The 26218-nt window shown below is 46.2% G+C and overlaps 1 protein-coding gene across 1 annotated transcript; it reads left to right on the top strand.

The window, feature by feature from the left end:
• The first annotated feature begins 21603 nt into the window (after positions 1 to 21603).
• Positions 21604 to 25606, top strand: LOC118377009 (C-X-C chemokine receptor type 1-like). The gene is made up of 2 exons (XM_052513962.1): positions 21604 to 21664; positions 24148 to 25606. The coding sequence occupies exons 1-2, from the start codon at positions 21658 to 21660 to the stop codon at positions 25215 to 25217; spliced, it is 1077 nt and encodes a 358-aa protein (XP_052369922.1). The 5' UTR covers positions 21604 to 21657; the 3' UTR covers positions 25218 to 25606.
• Positions 25607 to 26218: the final 612 nt, after the last annotated feature.

Genomic DNA, 26218 nt, shown 5'->3' on the forward strand with positions numbered 1-26218 from the left:
AGCTTTTGACATAATCAATCATAGTTTTCTGCTGGAAAACATATGTGTTTTGGCTTTACACCCCCTGCTATAATGTGGATAAAGAGTTACTTTTCTAACAGAACACTGAAGGTGTTCTTCAATGGAAGCCTCTCAAACATAATCCAGGTAGAATCAGGAATTCCCCAGTATAGCTGTTAAGGCCCCTTGCTCTTTTCAATCTTTACTAACGACATGCCACTGGCTTTGAGTAAGGTCATTGTGTCTATGTATGCGAATGACTCAACACTATACACGTCAGCTAATACAACGACTGAAATGACAGCAACACTTAACAAAAAGCTGCAGTTAGTTTCGGAATGGGTAGCAAGGAATAAATTAGTCCTAAATATTTCCAAAACTAAAAGCATTGTATTTGGGACAAATCATTCACTAAACCCTAAACCTCAACTACATCACGTAATGAATAATGTGGAAATTGAGCAAGTTGAGGTGACTAAACTGCTTGGAATAACCCTGGATTGTAAACTGTCATGGTCAAAACATATTGATACAACAGTAGGTAAGATGGGGAGAAGTCTGTCCATAATAAAGAACTGCTCTGCCTTCATAACAACACTATCAACAAGGCAGGTCCTACAGGCACTAGTTTCTACCTTCATAACAACACTATCAACAAGGCAGGTCCTACAGGCCCTAGTTTATACCTTCATAACAACACTATCAACAAGGCAGGTCCTACAGGCACTAGTTTCTACCTTCATAACAACACTATCAACAAGGCAGGTCCTACAGGCCCTAGTTTATACCTTCATAACAACACTATCAACAAGGCAGGTCCTACAGGCCCTAGTTTATACCTTCATAACAACACTATCAACAAGGCAGGTCCTACAGGCACTAGTTTCTACCTTCATAACAACACTATCAACAAGGCAGGTCCTACAGGCCCTAGTTTCTACCTTCATAACAACACTATCAACAAGGCAGGTCCTACAGGCACTAGTTTCTACCTTCATAACAACACTATCAACAAGGCAGGTCCTACAGGCACTAGTTTCTACCTTCATAACAACACTATCAACAAGGCAGGTCCTACAGGCCCTAGTTTCTACCTTCATAACAACACTATCAACAAGGCAGGTCCTACAGGCACTAGTTTCTACCTTCATAACAACACTATCAACAAGGCAGGTCCTACAGGCCCTAGTTTATACCTTCATAACAACACTATCAACAAGGCAGGTCCTACAGGCACTAGTTTCTACCTTCATAACAACACTATCAACAAGGCAGGTCCTACAGGCCCTGGTTTGTCGCACCTAGACTACCGTTAAGTAGTGTGGTCAGGTGCCAAAAAGAGGGACTTAGGAAAATTGCAGTTGGCTCAGAACAGGGCATCACGGCTGGCCCTTAAAAGTACACAGAGAGCCAACATTAATGACATGCATGTCAATCTCTCATGGCTCAAAGTGGAAGAGATATTGACTTCATCATTACTAGGTTTTGTAAGAGGTGTTGACAAGCTGAATGTACCGAGCAGTCTGTTTAAAATACTAGCACACAGCTCAGACACCCATGCATACCCCAAGACATGGCACTAGAGGTCTCTTCACAGTCCCCAAGTCCAGAACAGGCTATGGGAGGAGCACAGTACTACATAGAGCCATGACTACATGGAACTCTATTCCACATCAGGTAACTGATGCAAGCAGTAGAATCCAATTTAAAAAGCAGGTACAAATACACGTTATGGAACAACAGGGACTGTAAAAAGACACACACAAAGGTACAGACACATGTATATGCACACATTGTGATATTGTTGTATGGTGGTATTGAACATTTTGTGTTGTGGATAGGTGGTGTAGAGATGCTATATGATGTACAGTTTCATCAGTTGGACCGGATAGTGATGGAAAAGCAGCCAACAAGTGCTCAGCACATGTCAAATCAAATCAAATGTATTTGTTACATACACATGGTTAGCAGATGTTAATGCGAGTGTAGCGAAATGCTTGTGCTTCTAGTTCCGACAATGCAGTAATAACCAACGAGTAATCTAACCTAACAATTCCAAAACGACTACCTTATACACAAAAGTGTAAAGGGATAAGGAATATGTACATAAAGATATATGAATGAGTGATGGTACAGAACGGCATAGGCAAGATGCAGTAGATGGTATCAAGTACAGTATATACATATGAGATGAGTAATGTAGGGTATGTAAACAAAGTGGTAATAGTTTAAAGTGGCTAGTGATACATGTATTACATAAAGATGCAGTAGATGATAGAGTACAGTATATACATATACATATGAGATGAATAATGTAGGGTATGTAAACATTATATTAAGTAGTATTGTTTAAAGTGGCTTGTGAAATATTTTACATCAATTTCCATCAATTCCCATTATTAAAGTGGCTGGAGTTGAGTCAGTGTGTTGGCAGCAGCCACTCAATGTTAGTGGTGGCTGTTTAACAGTCTGATGGCCTTGAGATAGAAGCTGTTTTTCAGTCTCTCGGTCCCAGCTTTGATGCACCTGTACTGACCTCGCCTTCTGGATGATAGCGGGGTGAACAGGCAGTGGCTCGGGTGGTTGTTGTCCTTGATGATCTTTATGGCCTTCCTGTGACATCGGGTGGTGTAGGTGTCCTGTAGGGCAGGTAGTTTGCCCCCGGTGATGCGTTGTGCAGACCTCACTACCCTCTGGAGAGCCTTACGGTTGTGGGCGGAGCAGTTGCCGTACCAGGCGGTGATACAGCCCGACAGGATGCTCTCGATTGTGCATCTGTAGAAGTTTGTGAGTGTTTTTGGTGACAAGCCAAATTTCTTCAGCCTTCTGAGGTTGAAGAGGCGCTGCTGCGCCTTCTTCACGATGCTGTCTGTGTGGGTGGACCAATTCAGTTTGTCTGTGATGTGTACGCCGAGGAACTTAAAACTTACTACCCTCTCCACTACTGTCCCATCGATGTGGATAGGGGGGTGCTCCCTCTACTGTTTCCTGAAGTCCACAATCATCTCCTTAGTTTTGTTGACGTTGAGTGTGAGGTTATTTTCCTGACACCACACTCCGAGGGCCCTCACCTCCTCCCTGTAGGCTGTCTCGTCGTTGTTGGTCATCAATCCTACCACTGTAGTGTCGTCCGCAAACTTAATGATTGAGTTGGAGGCGTGCGTGGCCATGCAGTCGTGGGTGAACAGGGAGTACAGGAGAGGTCTCAGAACGCACCCTTGTGGGGCCCCAGTGTTGAGGATCAGCGGGGTGGAGATGTTGTTACCTACCCTCACCACCTGGGGGCGTCCCGTCAGGAAGTCCAGTACCCAGTTGCACAGGGCGGGGTCGAGACCCAGGGTCTTGAGCTTGATGACGAGTTTGGAGGGTACTATGGTGTTAAATGCTGAGCTGTAGTCGATGAACAGCATTCTCACATAGGTATTCCTCTTGTCCAGATGGGTTAGGGCAGTGTGTAGTGTGGTTGAGATTGCATCGTCTGTGGACCTATTTGGGCGGTAAGCAAATTGGAGTGGGTCTAGGGTGTCGGGTAGGGTGGAGCTGATATGGTCCTTGACTAGTCTCTCAAAGCACTTCATGATGACGGAAGTGAGTGCTACGGGGCGGTAGTTGTTTAGCTCATTTACCTTAGCTTTCTTGGGAACAGGAACAATGGTGGCCCTCTTGAAGCATGTGGGAACAGCAGGCTGGGATAAGGATTGATTGAATATGTCCGTAAACACACCAGCCAGGTGGTCTGCGCATGCTCTGAGGGCGCAGCTGGGGATGCCGTCTGGGCCTGCAGCCTTGCGAGGGTTAACACGTTTAAATGTTTTAAGTCGGCATGTTTTGGTTGTGGGCAGAGTCAGTGGCACTGTATGTGGGAACTCCTTCAAGACTGTTGGAAAAGCATTCCTCGTGAACTTAGATGTGAGAATGCCAAGAGTGGGCAAAGCTGTCACCAAGGCAAAGGGTGGCTACTTTGAAGAATTTAAAATATTGTAATGAACCCGAGGGGAGACAGAGAGCTGGTTTCATTCGCAGGGCGCAGAAAGTGTTTATTGCAAAAGACCACAGGAGGAGGCAGGTAGCTGTGTCCAGGGGCAGGCAGAAGGTCATACACAGGGGGTTCAAAAGGGCAACAGTACAGGCAGGGAAAAGGCTAGTGATGTCGTTCGGGAGATCAGGCAATAGGTAGATAACAGGAAATCCGATAGGCTAAAGTACAGGCAGGGAATAGGCAAAAACTATCATACACGGAAGGCGCAAATCACGGGATACAGCGCGCTCCGAAAGACATGTCACAAAACAAACAATACCTCACAGTGATGGGGTGCAAAGAACTGAACGAAATAGTGTGTGATAATGACATTCAGGTGTGTGAAAAGGTGATTAGAATGCAGGTGATTGGGATCTGGAGAGTGTGGGCTGGAAAGTGAGCTGCATTCAGGGGATCTACATGTTTGAGGGTGTGATTTGGAAGCAGACTTTACACATTTAAAATATATTTTGATTTGTTTAACACTTATGGTCACTACATGATTCCATATCTGTTATTTCATAGTTTTGATGTCTTCACTATTATTCTACAGCGTGGAAAATATAAAAAATAAAGAAAGACCCTTGAATGTGTCCAAACTTTTGACTGGTACTGTATACAGTATATAAAACTAATGCATGCTATATGTAGGCTTATGCAAATGAATGCAACTTCATGTATCCAAGTATCTGTCTCAAAGAAAATTAATGAAGATAAACATACATTTTTGGGTTGAGGACAGCCATCTGGTTGATGACTGCCATATTTTATAATTGAGGAAAAAAAAAATTCTCTTGCAAATGTAACAGTCAATGGTAGGGGTTCATATGGTTGATTTGAAAATACAACAATCCGAGCAGCATGGCCTAGCTAGAATGAAGAGGCATGTGTAGCCAATACTACCCCACGTTAAACATGATTTTATGGGCAAGGACCTTCTGATGGTACAGTGCGCCGCAATTGTAGCAACCCCTAAGATTGGAAAGCTGACGCGGTCATCCCCCTCTTCAAACGGGGTGACACTCTAGACCCAAAGTGTTACAGACCTATATCTATCCTCTATTCTCAGGCCGACTCTCTTCTCTGTATACATCAATGATGTCGCTCTTGCTGCTGGTGATTCTCTGATCCACCTCTATGCATACAACACCATTTTGTGTACTCTGGCCCTTCTTTGGACACTGTGTTAATAAACCTCTAGATGAGCTTCAATGCCATACAACACTCCTTCTGTGGCCTCCAACTGCTCTTAAATGCAAGCAAAACTAAATGCATGCTTTTCAACCAATCGCTGTCCGCACCCGCCCATCCAGCATCACTACTGTGTACACCTACAAATACCTAGGTGGCTCGTTAGACTGTAATCTCTCCTTCCAGACTCACATTAAGCATCTCCAATCCAAAATTAAATCTAGAATTAGCTTCCTATTTTGCAACAAAGCATCCTTCACTCATGCTGCCAAACATACCCTCGTAAAACTGACTATCGTACGGATTCTTGACTTCGGCGATGTCATTTACAAAATAGCCTCCAACACTCTACTCAGCAAATTGGATGCAGTCTATCACAGTGCCATCTGTTTTGTCACCAAAGCCCCATATACTACCCTCCACTGTGACCTGTATGCTCTCGTTGGCTGGCCCTCGCTTCATACTCACCGCCAAACCCACTGGCTCCAGGTCATCTGTAAGTCTTTGCTAGGTAAAGCCCCGCCTTATCTCAGCTCACTGGTCACCATAGCCGCACCCCCCCGTAGCACGCGCTCCAGCAGGTATATTTCACTGATCATCCCCAAAGCCAACTCCTCTTTGGTCAACTTTCCTTCCAGTTCTCTGCTGGCAATGACTGGAACGAATTGCAAAAATCACTGAAGCTGGAGTCTTATATCTCCCTCACTTACTTTAAGCATCAGCTGTCAGAGCAGCTTACTGATCATTGCACCTGTACACATCTGTAAATAGCCCCCCCAACTACCTCATCCCCACATTGCTTTTTTTTTTGTTGCTCATTTTGCACCCCAGTATCTCTACTTGTACATTCATCTTCTGCACATCTATCACTCGAGTGTTTAATTGCTAAATTGTAATTATTTCGCCACTATGCCCTATTTATTGCCTTACCTCCCTAATCTTATTACATTTGCACACACTGCATATAGATTTTTCTATTGTGTTATTGACTGTATGTTTGTTTATTCCATGTGTAACTCTGTGTTGTTAGTGTCACACTGCTTAGCTTTATCTTGGCCAGGGCGCAGTTGTAAGTGAGAACTTGTTCTGAACTGGCCTACCTGGTGGTGAAACAAACAGTTCCATTAAATGATACTTCCCATCAGATCATAACTATAAATATGTTCCTGCCAGATACTGCTGTGACACCTTGTTGTCCTCTCTCTATGTGCACATCACTGCAGACGACCCACAATCCGGAAATGCCTTGTCCAGATATTTGGAAGAATTGGAAGACTGGTTTCAGAACACAGTCATCCGAACAACCTTATAGTTCAGCTGATTCCTCATAAATATCTTACTGTCAAGTCATATACTTGCTATCATTTTAAGTAAGCATATAAAACAGCAGTCCCGTTTCAATCAACTCACGACTAACTCAGTCCACTATAACTCAATCCACATCTGCATTGCTTGCTGTTTGGGGTTTTAGGTTTGATTGATTGATAATATAGACTGAGTGTAATGGTTACATTTAATGAGGAGACACAAAGTTTTATTTCAAGTAATTAATTACATTACATTATTTCCTACCTTACAGAACAGTATTGAAATTCGATTCTTGGGTGTGGGCTATGGATCCAATAATTTTCCTTCCCCATCTATCTCCCCTCATCTCCCCTCCCTCAAGTCCTCTCTGTTGGGCAGACCAGAGGAATCTCAATTCAAGTAGGGACAAGCCTACCGCTCGAGAAGGTGAGAAGGAATGAGGCCCAAGAAAGTGAAAAACAGTAAACACAAGTCTATCTTCACTTAAATCCATTGCAGGTAAGGAAAACCACAGGGTCCACTCAGAATGTTTATCAATCAATCAATGAAATGTACTTATAAAGCCCTTTTTACATCAGCCGATGTCACAAAGGGCTATAGAGAAACTCAGCCTAAACCCCAAACAGCGATCAATGCAGATGTAGAAGAACAGTGACTAGGAAAAACTCAGTAGAAAGGCAGGAACCTAGGAAGAAACCTAAAGAGGAACCAGGCTCTGAGGGATGGCCAGTCCTCTTCTAGCTGTGCCGGGTGGAGATTATAACAAGATGTTCAAACGTACATAGATGACCAGCAGGGTAAAATAATAATAATAATAATCACAGTGGTTGTAGAGGGTGCAACAGGTCACCACCTCAGAAGTAAATGTCAGTTGGCTTTTCATAGCTGAGCATTCAGAGTTTGAAACAGCAGGTGCTGTAGAGAGAGAGAGAGAGAGAGAGAGAGAGAGAGAGAGAGAGAGAGAGAGAGAGAGAGAGAGAGAGAGAGAGAAAACAGCAGGTCCGGGACAAGGTTGCACGTCCAGTGAACAGGTCAGGGTTCCATTGCCGCAGGCAGAAAGTTGAAACTGGAGCAGCAACACGACCAGGTGGACTGGGGACAGTAAGGAGTTATCAGGCCAGGTAGTCCTGATGCATGGTCCTAGGGCTAGGGTCTTCTGGGAGGGGAGGGAGAGATAGAGAATTATAGGGACCATACTTAAATTCACACAGGACACGAGATAAGACAAGAGAATTACACCAGATATAACAGACTGACCCTAGCCGCCGACACAAACTATTGCAGCATAGATACAGTGCCTTGCGAAAGTATTCGGCCCCCTTGAACTTTGCGACCTTTTGCCACATTTCAGGCTTCAAACATAAAGATATAAAACTGTATTTTTTTGTGAAGAATCAACAACAAGTGGGACACAATCATGAAGTGGAACGACAGTTATTGGATATTTCAAACTTTTTTAACAAATCAAAAACTGAAAAATTATTGCAAGAAACCAGGTGCGGAGGCCGAGGCTGGAGTGAGTGGGGAATCCAGGGCAGAATAGCAGGATGACGAGAGAGAGAGAGAGAGAGAGAGAGAGAGAGAGAGAGAGAGAGAGAGAGAGAGAGAGAGAGAGAGAGAGAGAGAGAGAGAGAGTACTGGGGGAGTGGCGGCAGGTCAAGGAGACACAGGATGAGCAGTAGAGGGCATTGCAGGGGCAGATGTGACAATTAGTTTAATGATTGAGGTCATGTCATTGAAACAACAGGTGTTTTATTATTGCTTATTGGTGGTTACTTGGTCTGTGGTCCCACAGGTATGACAAGCTAAGCGTTTGATTATAAGGCCAATCGGCCCTTGACTCAATTGTACAGAATTCAGTTCTTCTCTTACTTTCACAAGACTTTGACATGTTTTCTCTTTCTCTCTCTCGCTCACACATGTACACTCTCTTCCACTTGCAAACATGCCAAATATGTAGGCTACACAGAATGCTTTTGACGATTTCATTGGATAAGAATCATTACATAATTCCATAAAAAGTTGATGAGTAGACAACAGTAGGCCTACAGAGTACAGAGTACAACTAGTAGACTACATTTGAAGATGCTGTCTTGTAGCGTCCTATAAAATTGACAACTTGGGCTGGCCAAAAACATACATCACAATGTACTCAGGGCAGTCCCCTCTCAGATAGTGAAACTCATAGAATGCTTTGTAGAGTAAAGGGGGAAATAGGCAGTGGAGTCTAGGCAAAGTTCTCTTGGTAACTGACTGTTTCTCAACAACTAGGGAGTTTTATTTTAAACAAGATACACAGTATCACCAAGATCATGGCATGTATTTTATCAATGCATTGAAGATATGTTGTCACAAATGTGTTTGTAGACCATTGATATCTGAAATATTTGTGTCTGCTTTTTTGTGTGCGTTTTTTGGATTGGGTGGTACAGATATCCAGGGCCGACTGTAGCCTTTTGGGGGCCCTAAGCGAGATTTTAGTGGCCCGCAACGTAGTGGTCTAGGGCACTGCATCTCAGTGCTTGAGGCATCGCTACATCCAGGCTGTATCACAACCGGCCATGATTGGGAGTCCCATAGGGCGGCTCACAATTGGCCCAGCGTTGTCTGGTGTAGGCTGCCATTTTAAATAAGAATTTGTTCTTAACTGACTTGCCCAGTTAAATTAAGGTTTAAAAAAAACACATTCTTGAGAAAATGTTGCCGTTTTAAACCATTTTTTCAGCAGTTCTGACATTTTTAGATGTTATAACAAATTTCATGCTATTCCACTAATTTTGCCATGGGGCAGAGATACTTTTTTTCAGTTCTTGTAACGCCTCTCGTGGGTTGAAGAAGGAGACCAAGGTGCAGCGTGGTAAGCATTCATGATTTTTAATAAACTGAACACCGCAACAAAATAACAAAGTAGAAAAACCCAAAGCACACAGTTCTGTCAGGCAACAAAACAGCTAAACAGAAAATAACTACCCACAAAATACAGGTGGGAAAAGGCTCCCTAAGTATGATTCCCAATCAGAGACAACGATATCCAGCTGCCTCTGATTGGGAACCACACACACACACGGCCAAAAACAAAGAAATAGGAAACATAGAATGCCCACCCTAATCACACCCTGACCTAACCAAAGAGAGAAATAAAACGTCTCTCTAAGGTCAGGGCGTGACAGTTCTAGAGCTATTTCCTGCTGTCACGAATCCCGCTTCCTGAGTCTGTTTGCCTGTGTTTCTGTCCTGGAGTGTGTTTCCGGTGTCCTGGAACGCACCCTGTCTGGTTGCCGGGCGAATTAGCTTGTTGGGAGATCGATGTTCACCCGCACCTGTATCCCATCAGAAATCTGCACACCTATCCTGATCATCACCTCTCCCCTTCAAAAGCTCTGACCTGACATCCATTCCCTGCCGGATCGTTAGCCATGAAAACAATTCACCCATAACCCATCCCTCATCCCTCATCCCCCATCCCTGTCTGCTCGTCGCCAGTGTGTTGTTATCCATTGGATCAGCCTATCCACTCCCATCAACCCACCTCCGCTGCCCTGACACCTGCAATTCTACCCATTTTTCTATGGGGTGGACAGAAATGTTTTAAAGCTAATTTCCTGAAATTCTACACATTTTTCTATGGGGTGGACAGAAATGTTTTAATGCTAATTTCCTGAAATTATACACATTTTGCCATGACTTATGCCATGTTAATGATACCTCAAAAAATCAATTGGAGCCCCCTGGAGGTCAGGGCCCCCGGGCCATGATTACTACAATTTTATATTATACTAACTTACCAATCAAAATATTTTTAGCTGTCATGGCTAATTTAGTGACTGTCATAACATGAGAAAAATTGCTGATGCACAACCAAATTTCCAACACTTTGTGTATTCTACTATTCTAACTCAACAGTAAGTTGAGACTGAGTTCCATATAAAAAATAAGTACATATTTATCGCTTATGCTTTAGATAAACGAATAGCAATTAAACAATATGCAGAAATTCACTTCAGACATTGCAACATGATTGTTTAACAAAGGGGGGTGGGGCCTTGCCAGGAGTGACAACTACCAATTACTAGTTCTGGTCATGCAATAGTTCCAGAATGGGAGGTGGGTTAATGTAATCAATCACCTGCTATTTGAGCTTCCTGTAGCCCATAATTCAACTTATATTTCAGCAATCCATCTGTGCAAGCATCTGTGCAATCCACAAGGGCACGAAATCCCAAAACACACAGCACAGGTCCTCACACGCACCAACGGACATTGTAACAATAATCGACAGCCCAATGGAAACCAAAGGGTACACTTATGCAGATACTAATCAGAGGGATCCGTGACAGAGCGCATCATAAGAAAAGTTACATTTGTCAATTAATTGTCAATTAATTGAATACCTGAATTTCTACCAAATTGCCTCAACTCAATTCATTACTTGTCTGTGCCAGTACAAAGTTTTATGTGCTATAATTCAGTTAATATCTGATGGATTTAAAACATTTTGGAAAAAGTTTGGAGTATCTTCATCCATTGTCCAACAGTTAAATTGTATTTTTTTACTTTGTAACAATTTTGATGACCGTTGCTACACATATTGATGGAAAACGTACAGCATGTAGGGATTCTGAGTTCAATGCTTGAGAACAAAATATTTCCACATTCTAAGAAGCGTAACACTTGACGGGCCTGAAAAGCATAATGTTGTAAGGTACCCAGCCATCTTACCTCACTTCCTTCCCTGTACAAAGAGCTTGCAACACTGACCAAAGACCCCAGTGTCTTCTGCAATATGACAGTAATTGACATGCATGCAATTTGAGCATATCATGTAAGTGACACCGTGGACAGGACCTAGACATGGTGTATTGTAGGTCACAGGGATGTTAATGACAGACATGTAGACCCTCTCATCCCACGGCAGCTCTACCCAAGATTACCATTGTTCTCTTTTCTATCTTTTTTAAAATTCCACCTTAATTTAACCAGCTAGGCTAGTTGAGAAGAAGTTCTCATGTACAACTGTGACCTGGCCAAGATAAAGCAAAGCAGTTCGACACACAACAACACACTTCGAATAAACAAACATACAGTCAATAATACAGTAGAAAAAGTCTATATACAGTGTGTGCAAATGAGGCAGGATAAGGGAGGTAAGGCAATAAATAGGCCATGGTGGCGAAGTAATTATAATTTAGCAATTAATCACTGGAATGGTAGATGTGCAGACGATGAATGTGCAAGTAGAGATACTGGGGTGCAAAGGAGCAAGATAAATAAATAAATACAGTATGTGGATGAGGTAGTTGGATGGGCTATTTACAGATGGGCTATGTACAGATGCAGTGATCTATGAGCTGCTCTGACAGCTGGTGCTTAAAGCTAGTGAGGGAGATATGAGTCTCCAGCTTCAGTGATTTTGTGGTTCGTCCCAGTCTTTGGCAGCAGAGAACTGGAAGGAAAGGCGGCTGCCTTGGCTTTGGGGGTGACCAGTGAGATATAGCTGCTGGAGCGCGTGCTACGGGTGGGTGCTGCTATGGTGACAAGTGAGCTGAGATAAGGCGGGGCTTTACCTAGCAGAGACTTGTAGATGACCTGGAGCCTGTGGGTTTGGCGAGGGCCAGCCAACGAGAGCATACAGGTCACAGTGGTGGGTAGTATTTGTTTTTTTGGTGACAACATGGATGGCACTGTGATAGACTGCATCCAATTTGTTGAGTAGAGTGTTGTAAATGACATCGCCGAAGTCAAGGATCGGTAGGATAGTCAGTTTTATGAGGGTATGTATGGCAGCATGAGTGAAGGAGGCTCTGTTGCAAAATAGGAAGCTGATTCTAGATTTAATTTTGGATTGGAGATGCTTAATGTGAGTCTGGAAGAAGAGATTACAGTCTAAGCAGACACCTAGGTATTTGTAGGTGTCCACATATTCTAAGTCAGAACCGTCCAGAGTAGTGATGCTGGACGGGTGAGCAGGTGGGGGCAGCGAACGGTTGAAAAGCAGGCATTTAGTTTTGCTTGCATTTAAGAGCAGTTGGAGGCCGCAGAAGGAGTGTTGTATGGCATTGAAGCTCATCTGGAGGTTTGTTAACACAGTTTCTAAAGAAGGGCCAGAAGTATACAGAATGCTGTCGTCTGCGTAGAGGTGGATCAGAGACCCTAACCCCCATAGAGACTGCCAGAGGTCAGGACAACAGGCCCTCCGATTTAACACACTGAACTCTATCAGAGAAATAGTTGGTGAACCAAGCGAGGCAATCATTTGAGAAACCAAGGCTGTTGAGTCTGCTGATAAGAATGTGATGATTGACAGAGTCGAAAACCTTGGCCAGGTCAATGAATACGGCTGCACAGTATTGTCTTTTAGCGATGGCGGTTATGATATCGTTTAGGACCTTGAGTGTGGCTGAGGTGCACCCATGACCAGCTCAGAAACCAGATTGCATAGCGGAGAAGGTACGGTGGGATTCGAAATGGTCGGTAATCTGTTTGTTAACTTGGCTTTCAAAGACCTTAGAAAGGCAGGGTAGGATAGATATAGGTCTTTTAAAGAATAACCAGGCATCCTTTACTGACGGGATGAGGTCAATATCCTGGCCAGGTCGATTAGAAAGGAATGCTTGCTGAAGTGTTTTAGGGAGCGTTTGACAGTGATGAGGGGTGGTCATTTGACCGCAGACCCATTACAGATGCAGGCACTGAGGCAGCGATAGCTGAGATCTTTGTTGAAAACAGCAGAGGTGTATTTAGAGGGCAAGTTGGTTAGGATGATATCTATGAGGGTGCCAGTGTTTACGGATTTGGGGTTGTACCTGGTGGGTTCATTGATAATTTATGTGAGATTGAGGGCATCAAGTTTAGATTGTAGGATTGCCGGGGTGTTAAGCATGTCCCAGTTTAGGTCACCTAGCAGCACGAGCTCTTAAGATATATGGGGGCAATCAATTCACATATGGTGTCCAGGGCACAGTTGGGGGCAGAAGGTGATCCATAGCAAGTGGCAACGGTGAGAGACTTGTTTCTGGAAAGGTGGATTTTTAAAAGTGAATGCTCAAATTGTTTGGGTACAGACCTGGATAATAAGACTAAACTCTGCAAGCTATTTCTGCAGTAGATAGCAACATCGCCCCCTTTGGCAGTTCTATCTTGGCGGAAAATGTTATAGTTAGGGATGGACATTTCTGGTTTTTGGTGGTCTTCCTAAGCCAGGATTCAGACACGGCTAGGACTTCCGGGTTGGCAGAGTGTGCTAAAGCAGTGAATAAAAAAAACTTCAGGTGAGGCTTCTAATGTTAACATGCATGAAACCAAGGCTTTAACGGTTACAGAAGTCAACAAATGAGACCACCTGGGGAATGAGAGTGGAGCTAGGCACTGCATGGCCTGGATTAACCTCTACATCACCAGAGGAGGAGTACGATAAGGGTACGGCTAAAGGCTATAAGAACTGGTCGTCTAGTATATTCAGAACAGAGAGTAAAAGGAGCAGGTTTCTGGGCGAGATAGAATAGATTCAAGGCATAATGTGCAGACAAAGCTATGGTAGGATGTGAGTACATTGGTGCTAAAGCTAGGCATTGAGTAATGATGAGAGAGATATTGTCTCTAGAGACGTTTAAACCAGGTGATGTCACTGCATATGTGGGAGGTGGAACTAAATGGTTGGTTAAGGCATATTGAGCAGGGCTTGAGGCTCTACAGTGAAACAAGACAATAATCACTAACCAGGACAGTAATGGACAAGGGATATTAATATTAGGGAGAGGCATGCGTAGCCGAGTGATCATAGGGGTCCAGTGAATGGTTGGGCTGGCTGGAGACATGGCGATTCAGACTGCTAGCAGGCCGGGGCTAGCAAGCTAGCAGAAGAGCCTTAGAGGGACGTGGCGACAGAGGAAAGTCTGTTTTAGCCTCCGTGTGACGTTGATAGATCAGTCGTGATGGATTAGTAGGGTTCCGAGTAGAAGAGAGGACCTAGGCCAATTAGCAAAATAGCTATAGTGGCCCAAGAAATTGACCGATGGATCTATTCAGCTAACAGTCCAATATGCTCTAGACAGCTAGCGGGCCGCGGCTAGCAGGCTAGCAGATGGGTATTCAGGGGACTTCCGCGGCATAGGGACCAGTTGAGTACCCCCTCGAGCAGGTTACGTCGGTAGTACCGTCATGAAGGATCGGCGGGGTTCCGTGTCCCGTACCGGCAGTAGAAGGGGTCCGGGTATTGTAGCCCAGGAGTGGCTGATGGGCCTCTTCAGCTAGCCGGGAGAATGGGTCTAGCATGGGCTAGCTCCAGGCTAATTGGTGCTTGCTTTGGGACAGACGTTAGCCAGGAGTAGTCACTCGGATTGCAGCTAGCTAGCTGCGATGATCCAGGTGAAAAGGTTCAGCGCTTAAGGTAGGAATCTGGGGATATGGAGAGAAAATAGGTCCGGTATGCTCTGGTTTGAGTCGCGTTGTACATACTGGCGAGAGCTTTCCGAGCTAAAGGTTAGCTGATGATCGCTAGAAGTGGTTAGCTGACTACTAGCTAGTAGCTAGTGAGCTGGCTAGCTTCTGTTGGGGGATCCCGGTTCTGAGGTAAATAAAAATACTTCAGAGAAAACAGATTCACACCACATTGGGTGAGGAGGGTTGCAGGAGAGTATTTTGAAGTTGAGGTTTAGAAAAATATAAAAAAGATATGCGAAGAAAAAGGTATAAAAAGATATATACATATGGGACACGACAAGACAAAGGACAAAGACGTCTGACTGCTACGCCATCTTGGATGTCTTCTTGACACGTTAAGAATAGATATCACTTACTGACAAACTCAATGTTTTGTTTATTTGTGATCGTCTGTGTGTTTGTGTGTGTGTGAATGCCCACATTTATTGCTACTTTGTGGTTGAGGGGAGTTTTCTCTGAACAGGTGGTAGTTCGCAGCCAATGGTACTTGTTTAGGCAGTAGTTGAAATGTTCTCCGTTGAATATTTTGTTTGGTTACGTCATGTATCAAGGTAAGACCCAAGTGCAGACTGTGTGAAGTAACAATGTTTAATGTAACAACAGGGGCAGGCGAACGACAGGTCAAGGCAGGCAGGGGTGGATAATCATTAGTAAGAGCAAAGGTACAGGACAGCAGGCAGGCTCAGGGACAGGCAGAGTTCAGTAATACAGGGAGGGGCAAAGGTAGACAAGCACAAGGACAGCTGAAACAGATCAGGGCGTGACATGTTAGGTCAAGCCGACTAGCTATGGATCATAGCCGGGGTTGTACTGGACTAATGTGTGTGTAACTATTAGGCCATTGGTGCTCGTCTTAAAGTGGTACTCCAGTGTCCTTTTAATCTCACTGTCACTCCCTGACCTTAGAGATCCTTTTTATTCTCTATGTTTGGTTAGGTCAGGGTGTGACTCGGATGGGAAAGTCTATGTTTTATATTTCTTTGTTTTTGGCCGTGTGTGGTTCCCAATCAGAGGGAGCTGTCTATCGTTGTCTCTGATTGGGGATCACTTATAAGTTGTCATTTTCCTTTTGGGTTTTGTGTTTTCTGTTTAGTGTCTGTACCTGACAGAACTGTGCGCTTTTTTTTTTTTTTGAGTGTTTTTGTATAAAGTATCATGAATACTTTCCACACTGCGCTTTGGTCCACTCCTTTCGACGAGAGCCGTTACAGAAGATCCCACCACCAAAGGACCAAGCAGTGTGGCCAGGAGGAGCAGGGTTCCTGGGTCCGGGAGAAAAGGGAGTGGAGGACATCCTGGACCTGGGAGGAGGTAATGGCAGGGGACAAGACCCTGCCATGGAAGCAGGCGGAGGCAGCGAGTGAGGAACGGCGACGATACGAGGAGTTAAGCAATTGACGGAAGCCCGAGAGGCAGCTCAAAAAAATTTGGGGGGGGAGGGGGCACACGGGGAGATTGGTGGAGTCAGGGTTTAGACCTGAGCAAACTCCCTGTGCTTACCGTGAGGAGCGTGTGACCGGTCAGGCACCTTGTAGGCACCGTGTTATGTGATGATGCGCAGGGTGTCTCCAGTGAGCATTCACAGCCCGGTGCAGTTGCCGTGCTAGAGTGGGCATTTAGCAGGGCTCCTGGTCTCCGGTGCGTCTCTTCAGTCCAGGATATCCTGCGCCAGCTCTACACACGGTATCCCCAGTTCGCCAGCACAACCCAGTGCGGCCTGTTCCATCTCCCCGCACTTGCCATGCTAAAGGGGTTATTCAGCCAGGACGCGTTGTGCCAGCTCTACGCTCCAGACCTCCAGTGCGCCTCCATGGCCCAGTATATCCTGCGTCGGCTCTACGCACTATGCCTCCAGTGCGCCTTCATAGCCCAGAGCGTCCTGTGCCAGACTTCCAGAACGACTCCTCAGTCCGGTGAGACCTGTTCCGGCTCCACATATCCAGTGATGATCCATGGCCTGAAGCCTCCAGTGATGATCCATGGCCTGAAGCCTCCAGTGATGATCCATGGCCCGAAGCCTCCAGTGATGATCCGCGGTCCGGAGCATCCAGTGATGATCCATGGCCCGAAGCCTCCATTGATGATCCATGGCCCGAAGCCTCCAGTGATGATCCATGGCCCGAAGCCTCCATTGATGATCCATGGCCCGAAGCCTCCATTGATGATCCATGGCCCGAAGCCTCCAGTGATGATCCATGGCCCGAAGCCTCCAGTGATGATCCGCGGTCCGGAGCATCCAGTGATGATCCATGGCCCGAAGCCTCCATTGATGATCCATGGCCCGAAGCCTCCAGTGATGATCCGCGGTCCGGAGCATCCAGTGCTTTGGTCCACTCCTTTCGACGAGAGCTGTTACACTCATTTAACACCTGATTTACTTAACAAAAGGCACACCTCAATAGGTGGTCCAGGCATGTCACATGTCATGAGGATGGCATAACATGTTCTCATCAGACCAACTCCTTGAATGCCCTACAGCTTGACTTTTGCAGTTTTGCCTATAAAACACTATATTGCTCAAAGCATATTTTTGTACCCTTCAGTGTGTGTATTTGACTGTAATTATTCTTGGGATATTGCTTTAAAAACAGTAAAAGTTCAAAATCACTGGAGGATATCTTTAAGTGAAGATGTCTCAACAAAGACAACGGTATCAGAAGTTATTTTTTTATTTTTTTATTTCACCTTTATTTAACCAGGTAGGCTAGTTGAGAACAAGTTCTCATGTGCAACTGCGACCTGGCCAAGATAAAGCATAGCAGTGTGAGCAGACAACACAGAGTTACACATGGAGTAAACAATTAACAAGTCAATAACACAATAGGAAGAAAAAAAGGGGAGTCTATATACATTGTGTGCAAAAGGCATGATGGAGGCGAATAATTACAATTTTGCAGATTAACACTGGAGTGATAAATGATCAGATGGACATGTACAGGTAGAGATATTGGTGTGCAAAAGAGCAGAAAAGTAAATAAATAAAAACAGTATGGGGATGAGGTAGGTAAAAATGGGTGGGCTATTTGCCGATAGACTATGTACAGCTGCAGCGATCGGTTAGCTGCTCAGATAGCAGATGTTTGAAGTTGGTGAGGGAGATAAAAGTCTCCAACTTCAGAGATTTTTGCAATTCGTTCCAGTCACAGGCAGCAGAGAACTGGAACGAAAGGAGGCCAAATGAGATGTTGGCTTTAGGGATGATCAGTGAGATACACCTGCTGGAGCGCGTGCTACGGATGGGTGTTGCCATCGTGACCAGTGAACTGAGATAAGGCGAAGCTTTACCTAGCATGGACTTGTAGATGACCTGGAGCCAGTGGGTCTGGCGACGAATATGTATCGAGGGCCAGCCGACTAGAGCGTACAAGTCGCAGTGGTGGGTGGTATAAGGTGCTTTAGTGACAAAACGGATGGCACTGTGATAAACTGCATCCAGTTTGCTGAGTAGAGTGTTGGAAGCAATTTTGTAGATGACATTGTCGAAGTCGAGGATCGGTAGGATAGTCAGTTTTACTAGGGTAAGTTTGGCGGCGTGAGTGAAGGAGGCTTTGTTGCGGAATAGAAAGCCGACTCTTGATTTGATTTTCGATTGGAGATGTTTGATATGAGTCTGGAAGGAGAGTTTACAGTCTAGCCAGACACCTAGGTACTTATAGATGTCCACATATTCAAGGTTGGAACCATCCAGGGTGGTGATGCTGGTCAGGCGTGTGGGTGCAGGCAGCGAACGGTTGAAAAGCATGCATTTGGTTTTACTAGGGTTTAAGAGCAGTTGGAGGCCACGGAAGGAGTGTTGTATGGCATTGAAGCTCGTTTGGAGGTTAGATAGCATAGTGTCCAAGGACGGGCCGGAAGTATATAGAATGGTGTCGTCTGCGTAGAGGTGGATCAGGGAATCGCCCGCAGCAAGAGCAACATCATTGATGTATACAGAGAAAAGAGTCGGCCCGAGAATTGAACCCCGTGGCACCCCCATAGAGACTTCCAGAGGACCGGACAGCATGCCCTCCGATTTGACACACTGAACTCTGTCTGCAAAGTAATTGGTGAACCAGGCAAGGCAGTCATCCGAAAAACCGAGGCTACTGAGTCTGCCGATAAGAATATGGTGATTGACCGAGTCGAAAGTCTTGGCAAGGTCGATGAAGACGGCTGCACAGTACTGTCTTTTATCGATGGCGGTTATGACCTTGAGCGTGGCTGAGGTGCACCCGTGACCGGCTCGGAAACCAGATTGCACAGCGGAGAAGGTACGGTGGGATTCGAGATGGTCAGTGACCTGTTTGTTGACTTGGCTTTCGAAGACCTTAGATAGGCAGGGCAGGATGGATATAGGTCTGTAACAGTTTGGGTCCAGGGTGTCTCCCCCTCTGAAGAGGGGGATGACCGCGGTAGCTTTCCAGTCCTTGGGGATCTCAGACGATATGAAAGAGAGGTTGAACAGGCTGGTAATAGGGATTGCGACAATGGCGGCGGATAGTTTCAGAAAGAGAGGGTCCAGATTGTCAAGCCCAGCTGATTTGTACGGGTCCAGGTTTTGCAGCTCTTTCTATCTGGAATTGGGTAAAGGAGAACCTGGAGAGGCTTGGGCGAGTAGCTTAGGGGGGGGCGGAGCTGTTGGCCGAGGTTGGAGTAGCCAGGCGGAAGGCATGGCCAGCCATTGAGAAATGCTTGTTGAAGTTTTCGATAATCATGGATTTATCGGTGGTGACCGTGTTACCTAGCCTCAGTGCAGTGGGCAGCTGGGAGGAGGTGCTCTTGTTCTCCATGGACTTCACAATGTCCCAGAACTTTTTGGAGTTGGAGCTACAGGATGCAAACTTCTGCCTGAAGAAGCTGGCCTTAGCTTTCCTGACTGACTGGGTGTATTGGTTCCTCACTTCCCTGAACAGTTGCATATCGCGGGGACTGTTCGATGCTATTGCAGTCCGCCACAGGATGTTTTTGTGCTGGTCGAGGGCAGTCAGGTCTGGAGTGAACCAAGGGCTATATCTGTTCTTAGTTCTGCATTTTTTGAACGGAGCATGCTTATCTAAAATGGTGAGGAAGTTACTTTTAAAGAATGACCAGGCATCCTCAACTGACGGGATGAGGTCAATGTCCTTCCAGGATACCCGGGCCAGGTAGATTAGAAAGGCCTGCTCACAGAAGTGTTTTAGGGAGCGTTTGACAGTGATGAGGGGTGGTCGTTTGACTGCGGCTCCGTAGCGGATACAGGCAATGAGGCAGTGATCGCTGAGATCCTGGTTGAAGACAGCGGAGGTGTATTTGGAGGGCCAGTTGGTCAGGATGACGTCTATGAGGGTGCCCTTGTTTACAGATTTAGGGTTGTACCTGGTGGGTTCCTTGATGATTTGTGTGAGATTGAGGGCATCTAGCTTAGATTGTAGGACTGCCGGGGTGTTAAGCATATCCCAGTTTAGGTCACCTAACAGAACAACCTCTGAAGCTAGATGGGGGGCAATCAATTCACAAATGGTGTCCAGGGCACAGCTGGGTGCTGAGGGGGGTCAGTAGCAGGTGGCAACAGTGAGAGACTTATTTCTGGAGAGAGTAATTTTCAAGATTAGTAGTTCGAACTGTTTGGGTATGGACCTGGAAAGTATGACATTACTCTGCAGGCTATCTCTGCAGTAGACTGCAACTCCTCCCCCTTTGGCAGTTCTATCTTGACGGAAGATGTTATAGTTGGGTATGGAAATCTCAGAATTTTTGGTGGCCTTCCTGAGCCAGGATTCAGACACGGCAAGGACATCAGGGTTAGCAGAGTGTGCTAAAGCAGTGAGTAAAACAAACTTAGGGAGGAGGCTTCTGATGTTGACATGCATGAAACCAAGGCTTTTTCGATCACGGAAGTCAACAAATGAGGGTGCCTGGGGACATGCAGGGCCTGGGTTTACCTCCACATCACCCGCGGAACAGAGGAGGAGTAGTATGAGGGTGTGGCTAAAGGCTATCAAAACTGGTCGCCTAGAGCTTTGGGGACAGAGAATGAAAGGAGCAGATTTCTGGGCATGGTAGAATATATTCAGGGCATAATGAGCAGACAGGGGTATGGTGGGGTGCGGGTACAGCGGCGGTAAGCCCAGGCACTGGGTGATGATGACAGAGGTTGTATCTCTGGACATGCTGGTTGTAATGGGTGAGGTCACCGCATGTGTGGGAGGTGGGACAAAGGAGGTATCAGGGGTATGAAGAGTGGAACTAGGGGCTCCATTGTGAACTAAAACAATGATAACTAACCTGAACAACAGTATACAAGGCATATTGACATTTGAGAGAGACATACAGTAATCACAGGTGTTGAATTGGGAGAGCTAGCTAAAACAGTAGCTAAAACAGTAGGTGAGACAACAACAGCTAATCAGCTAGCACAACAGGCTAGTCTTTCTCTGTCTGTCTCTATCTTGCCATAATATATATAGTAATGTCCTCTCAGATTCACCAACAGCTGACAGAAAAAGAAACTGTCTAAAAAGTTCCAAACTATTGTCAAACTCTTTGATAATTCAATGAAAAAGTGGAGTGTATAACTTTCATTTCTAATCATTGAGGAGGCAGAATTTGAGGCTGACAAATGACGCACGTGCAGTGACACAATATTGGTCACTAAACAGGATATCTTGACACTTCCATCCCAGCTGTGATGTCTTTAAAACAGTGGCAATTCCCTCTTCATTATAATAGAGCTGGTTGCAAAAATGACAGGTGAGAACCTATACAGTTTGTAGAATACTCATGAAATTCGGATGGAGGGATGGATTTAGGTGGATGGATGGGTGGGTGGATGGATGGATGGGTTTGGGTGGGTGGGTGGATGAATGGGTTTGGGTGGGTGGATGGATGGGTTTGGTAGATGATGGATGGGTTTGGATAGATGGATGGATGGGTTTGAGTGGATGGGTAGATGGATGGGTTTGGTAGATGATGGATGGGTTGGGATGGATGGGTTTGAGTCGATGGATCGGTGGATGAATTTGGGTGGGTGGATAGATGGATGGGTTTGGATGGGTGGATGGATGGGTTTGGGTGGATGGATGGGTTTGGGTGGATGGATGAGACTGGGTGGATGGATGGATGAGTTTGGATGGATTGTTCGATGGATGAGTTTGGGCGGATGAGTTTGGATGGCTGAATGGATGAAGGAATGTATTTGGATGGCTGGTTTGGGTGGATGGATGGGTTTGGGTGGATTGATGGGTTTGGGTGGATATATGGATGGATGGCTGGATGAATGGGTTGGAATGGATGGATAGGTTTGGTAGATGGCTGGATGAATGGGTTTGAGTGGATGGATGGACGGGTGGATGTGTTTGTATGGATGGATGGGTTTGGGTGGATAGGTTTGATAGATGGCTGGATGGGTTTGGATGGATGAATGGATGACGGGATGGGTTTGGGTGGATGGATGGGTTTGGACGATGGATGGGTTTTGGTGGATGGATTGATGGATAGATGGATGGGTGAGTGGATGGATGGGTTTGAGTGGGTGGATGGATAGGTTTGGGTGGATGGATGGGTTTGGATGATGGATGGGTTTTGGTGGATGGATTGATGGATAGATGGATGGGTGAGTGGATGGATGGATGGGTTTGAGTGGGTGGATGGATGGGTTTGGATGATGGATAGATGGATGGGTGAGTGGATGGGTTTGAGTGGGTGGGTGGGTGGATGGATGGGTTTTGGTGGATGGATAGATGGATGGGTGGGTGGGTTTGGGCAGATGGATGGATGAGTTTGGGTGGATGAATGGATGAAGGAATGGGTTTGGAAGGGATGGATGGTTTGGGTGGATGGATGGATGGGTTTTGGTGGATTGGTGGATGGGTTTTGGTGGATGGATGGATGGATGGGTTTGGGTGGATGGATGGATGAGTTCGGGTGGATTGATGAGTTTGGGTTGATGGTTGGATGGGTGTGGGTGAATGGAAGGAAGAGTTTGGGTGGATGAATGGATGAAGGGATGGGTTTGGATGGATGGATGGGTTTGAGTGGATTGATGGATGAGTTTGGGTGGATGAATGGATGGGTTTGGATGGATGAATGGATGGGTTTGGGTGGAATGGATGGGTTTGGGTGGATGGATGGATGGGTTTGGATGGATAAAGGGATGGGTTTGGATGGATGGATGGGCTTGAGTGGGTGGATGGATGGGTTTGGGTGGATGGATTGATGGGTTTGAGTGGGTGGATGGATGGATGGGTTTGGATGGATTGATGGATGAGTTTGGGCGAATGGATGAGTTTGGGTGGATGAATTGATGAAGGGATGGGTTTGGATGGAATGGATGGGTTTGGGTGGATGGATGGATGGATGGGTTTGGATGAATGAAGGGATGGGTTTGGGTGGATGGATGGGCTTGAGTGGGTGGATGGATTGATGGGTTTGAGTGGGTGGATGGATGGGTTTGGGTGGATGGATGGGTTTGAGTGGGTGGATGGATGGGTTTGGGTGGATGGATGGGTTTGAGTGGGTGGATGGATGGGTTTGGGTGGATGGATGGGTTTGAGTGGGTGGATGGATGGGTTTGGGTGAATGGGTGGATGGATGGGTTTGGGTGGGTGGGTGGGTGGATAGATGGATGGGTGGGTTTGGGTGGGTGGATGGATGGGTTTGGGTGGGTGGATGGATGGATGATGGATGGGTTTGGGTGGGTGGATGGACAGAAGGGTTTGGGTAGGTGGATGGATAGATGGATGGGTGGGTTTGGGTGGGTGGTTGGATGGATGGGTTTGGGTGGGTGGATGGATGGGTTTGGGTGGGTGGGTGGGTGGATGGATAGATGGATGGATGGGTGGGTGGATGGATGGATGATGGATGGGTTTGGGTGGGTGGATGGACAGAAGGGTTTGGGTGGGTGGATGGATAGATGGATGGGTGGGTTTGGGTGGGTGGATGGATGGGTTTGGGTGGGTGGTTGGTTGGATGGATGGGTTTGGGTGGGTGGATGGATGGATGGATGGATAGATGGATGGGTGGGTGGGTGGTTGGATGGGTTTGGGTGGGTGGACGGACGGACGGACGGAAGGGTTTGTTTGGGTGGGTGGATGGAGGATGTGATGGATAGATCTGTAGAAAGACATGTACATCTGTTGACTGTATAGGAAGCTTTAGATAGAAAAACAGTATAAGACTAAGTGATCATATCATAAAAAGATCCCCATTGACTACTGTTTTCCCATCTCCAACAGAGCTAGAACAATCATATGTCCTGGACTATGATTACAATTCAGCCAACGACTCCTATTACTTCAACATCACCTCCTTTGACCTGAACTTTAACACATTGTCCTGTGCAGCTCAGCCCCTTTCTCCCGGTGCCGTCATATTCCTGTGTGTCCTTCACATCGCCATCTTCCTATTGGCTGTTCCTGGTAACCTACTTGTGGGGCTCGTGATTGGCTTCAGTCAACAGTCCCTGACCCCATCCGACGTCTATCTGTTTCACCTGACTGTAGCTGACGGGCTGCTGGCTCTGACCCTGCCCTTCTGGGCTGCTGCCACGCTCCACGGCTGGATCTTTGGTGACTTCCTGTGTAAGTTCCTCAGCCTGGTTATGGAGGCTAGCTTCTACACCAGCATCCTGTTCCTGGTGTGTATCAGTGTCGACCGCTACCTGGTGATCGTTCGCCCCGCCAAGTCCCGTAAGGGGCGCCGAAGGGCCTGCAGATGGTACGCCTGCACCTTCATCTGGGCTCTGGGGGGCGCCCTCTCTCTCCCTGCCCTCTTCAACGACGCCTTCACGCCCCAGAGCGGTGGTCCGACGAGGTGTGCTGAGCACTTCGACCTCAGCAGCGCCACCCACTGGCGGCTCGCTACTCGCGGCCTACGCCACATCCTAGGGTTCCTGCTCCCACTAGTCATCATGGTGGCGTGCTACAGCATCACCGTGGCCCGGTTGCTGCAGACGAGCGGCTTCCAGAAGCACAGGGCCATGCGGGTCATCATTGCCGTGGTGTTCGCCTTCCTCCTGTGCTGGACGCCGTTACACATGACGGTGATGGCCGACACCCTGATGAGGGCCAAGCTGGTGCACTTCGACTGTGCTGTGAGGAACAGGGTGGACCTGGCCCTCCAGGTCACCCACAGCCTGGCCCTGGTCCACAGCTTTGTTAACCCAGTGCTGTATGCCTTCGTGGGGGAGAAGTTCAGGGGGAACCTGGGTGCCCTGGTCAGGAAGTCACGAGGACCAGAGAGGGGGTCGTCGTCTCGATTTAGCAGGTCCACATCCCAGACCTCAGAAGGGAATGGACTGTTATGATTGATCTGACAGGTTGTCTCCACATTACTTTGAATCAGGGTTGGGGTCAATTCCATTTCAATTCAGGAAGCACCCTAAATTTCCAATTCCAATGCTTTTCAATGAGGACATTTTTAAAATTCAAATTGGAGTTTGGTTCACTTTCTGAACTGACTGGAATTGAAATGGAATGAACTCCAACCCTGCTTTGAATAACGTATAAGATTGTCCCTTTGTAACATATTGTCGTCTAACATTCCTTGCTTGACATTGAATATGTGCTGGCACGATCAGGCTGCTCCTGTATGTATGTGTTCTTTAATGTCCCTCCATAAACTAATGCCCCTGGTGTCTGTACATGTATATAATGCCCTCTGTTGTATGACACAATAAACTCAACTGTGATGTGACCAACTAGTTCCAAATCTTTCAACACTCCAGAGTCAAAACAAAAAAAGTTACCTTCCAGGGGCTGGCAGATGTATTTTAGGTCTCAGGCAAGCTATCTCACCATACATGGTTCAAAAGGCTATAATTGGCTCCCTTCTAGTGTTTGGTATTAAGAAGGCCCTACAGCCAGTTTATTACCCATGTGTTCTATCTGTTATTACCAAATGACTATTACCCCCATTCACCAGCAGAGGGCAGTCATTACATGGGTCTGAATGGGATACCAGCTCTGACTGCTCCATAGGCCTCCTGATTAGCTAGCTGGTGAGGACAGCCAAAATGAGGTCACTACTATTTAAAAGCTGCCCAGAGTATGTCACAGTTATGATATTGGACCTGTCTTCTGTTTGGATTATGTGTATAGGGAGTGGTGAGAGAGGGAGAGAGAGAGAGAGAGAGAGAGAGAGGGGGAAGGAATCATTACTCTACTGTTGATACAGTACCAACATGTTTTGCATATCATCAACCAAATCTTCAAGATACATATCTTTAGTCCAATATATTGAAAACTTGACTGCTGACAGGAAAACATGTTGGGACTGTATCAACAGTGGACTAATGACAAAAAAAGA

This window comes from Oncorhynchus keta, unplaced genomic scaffold (assembly GCF_023373465.1).
Source record: "Oncorhynchus keta strain PuntledgeMale-10-30-2019 unplaced genomic scaffold, Oket_V2 Un_scaffold_14384_pilon_pilon, whole genome shotgun sequence".
In the NCBI taxonomy this organism is placed as follows: Eukaryota; Metazoa; Chordata; class Actinopteri; order Salmoniformes; family Salmonidae; genus Oncorhynchus; species Oncorhynchus keta.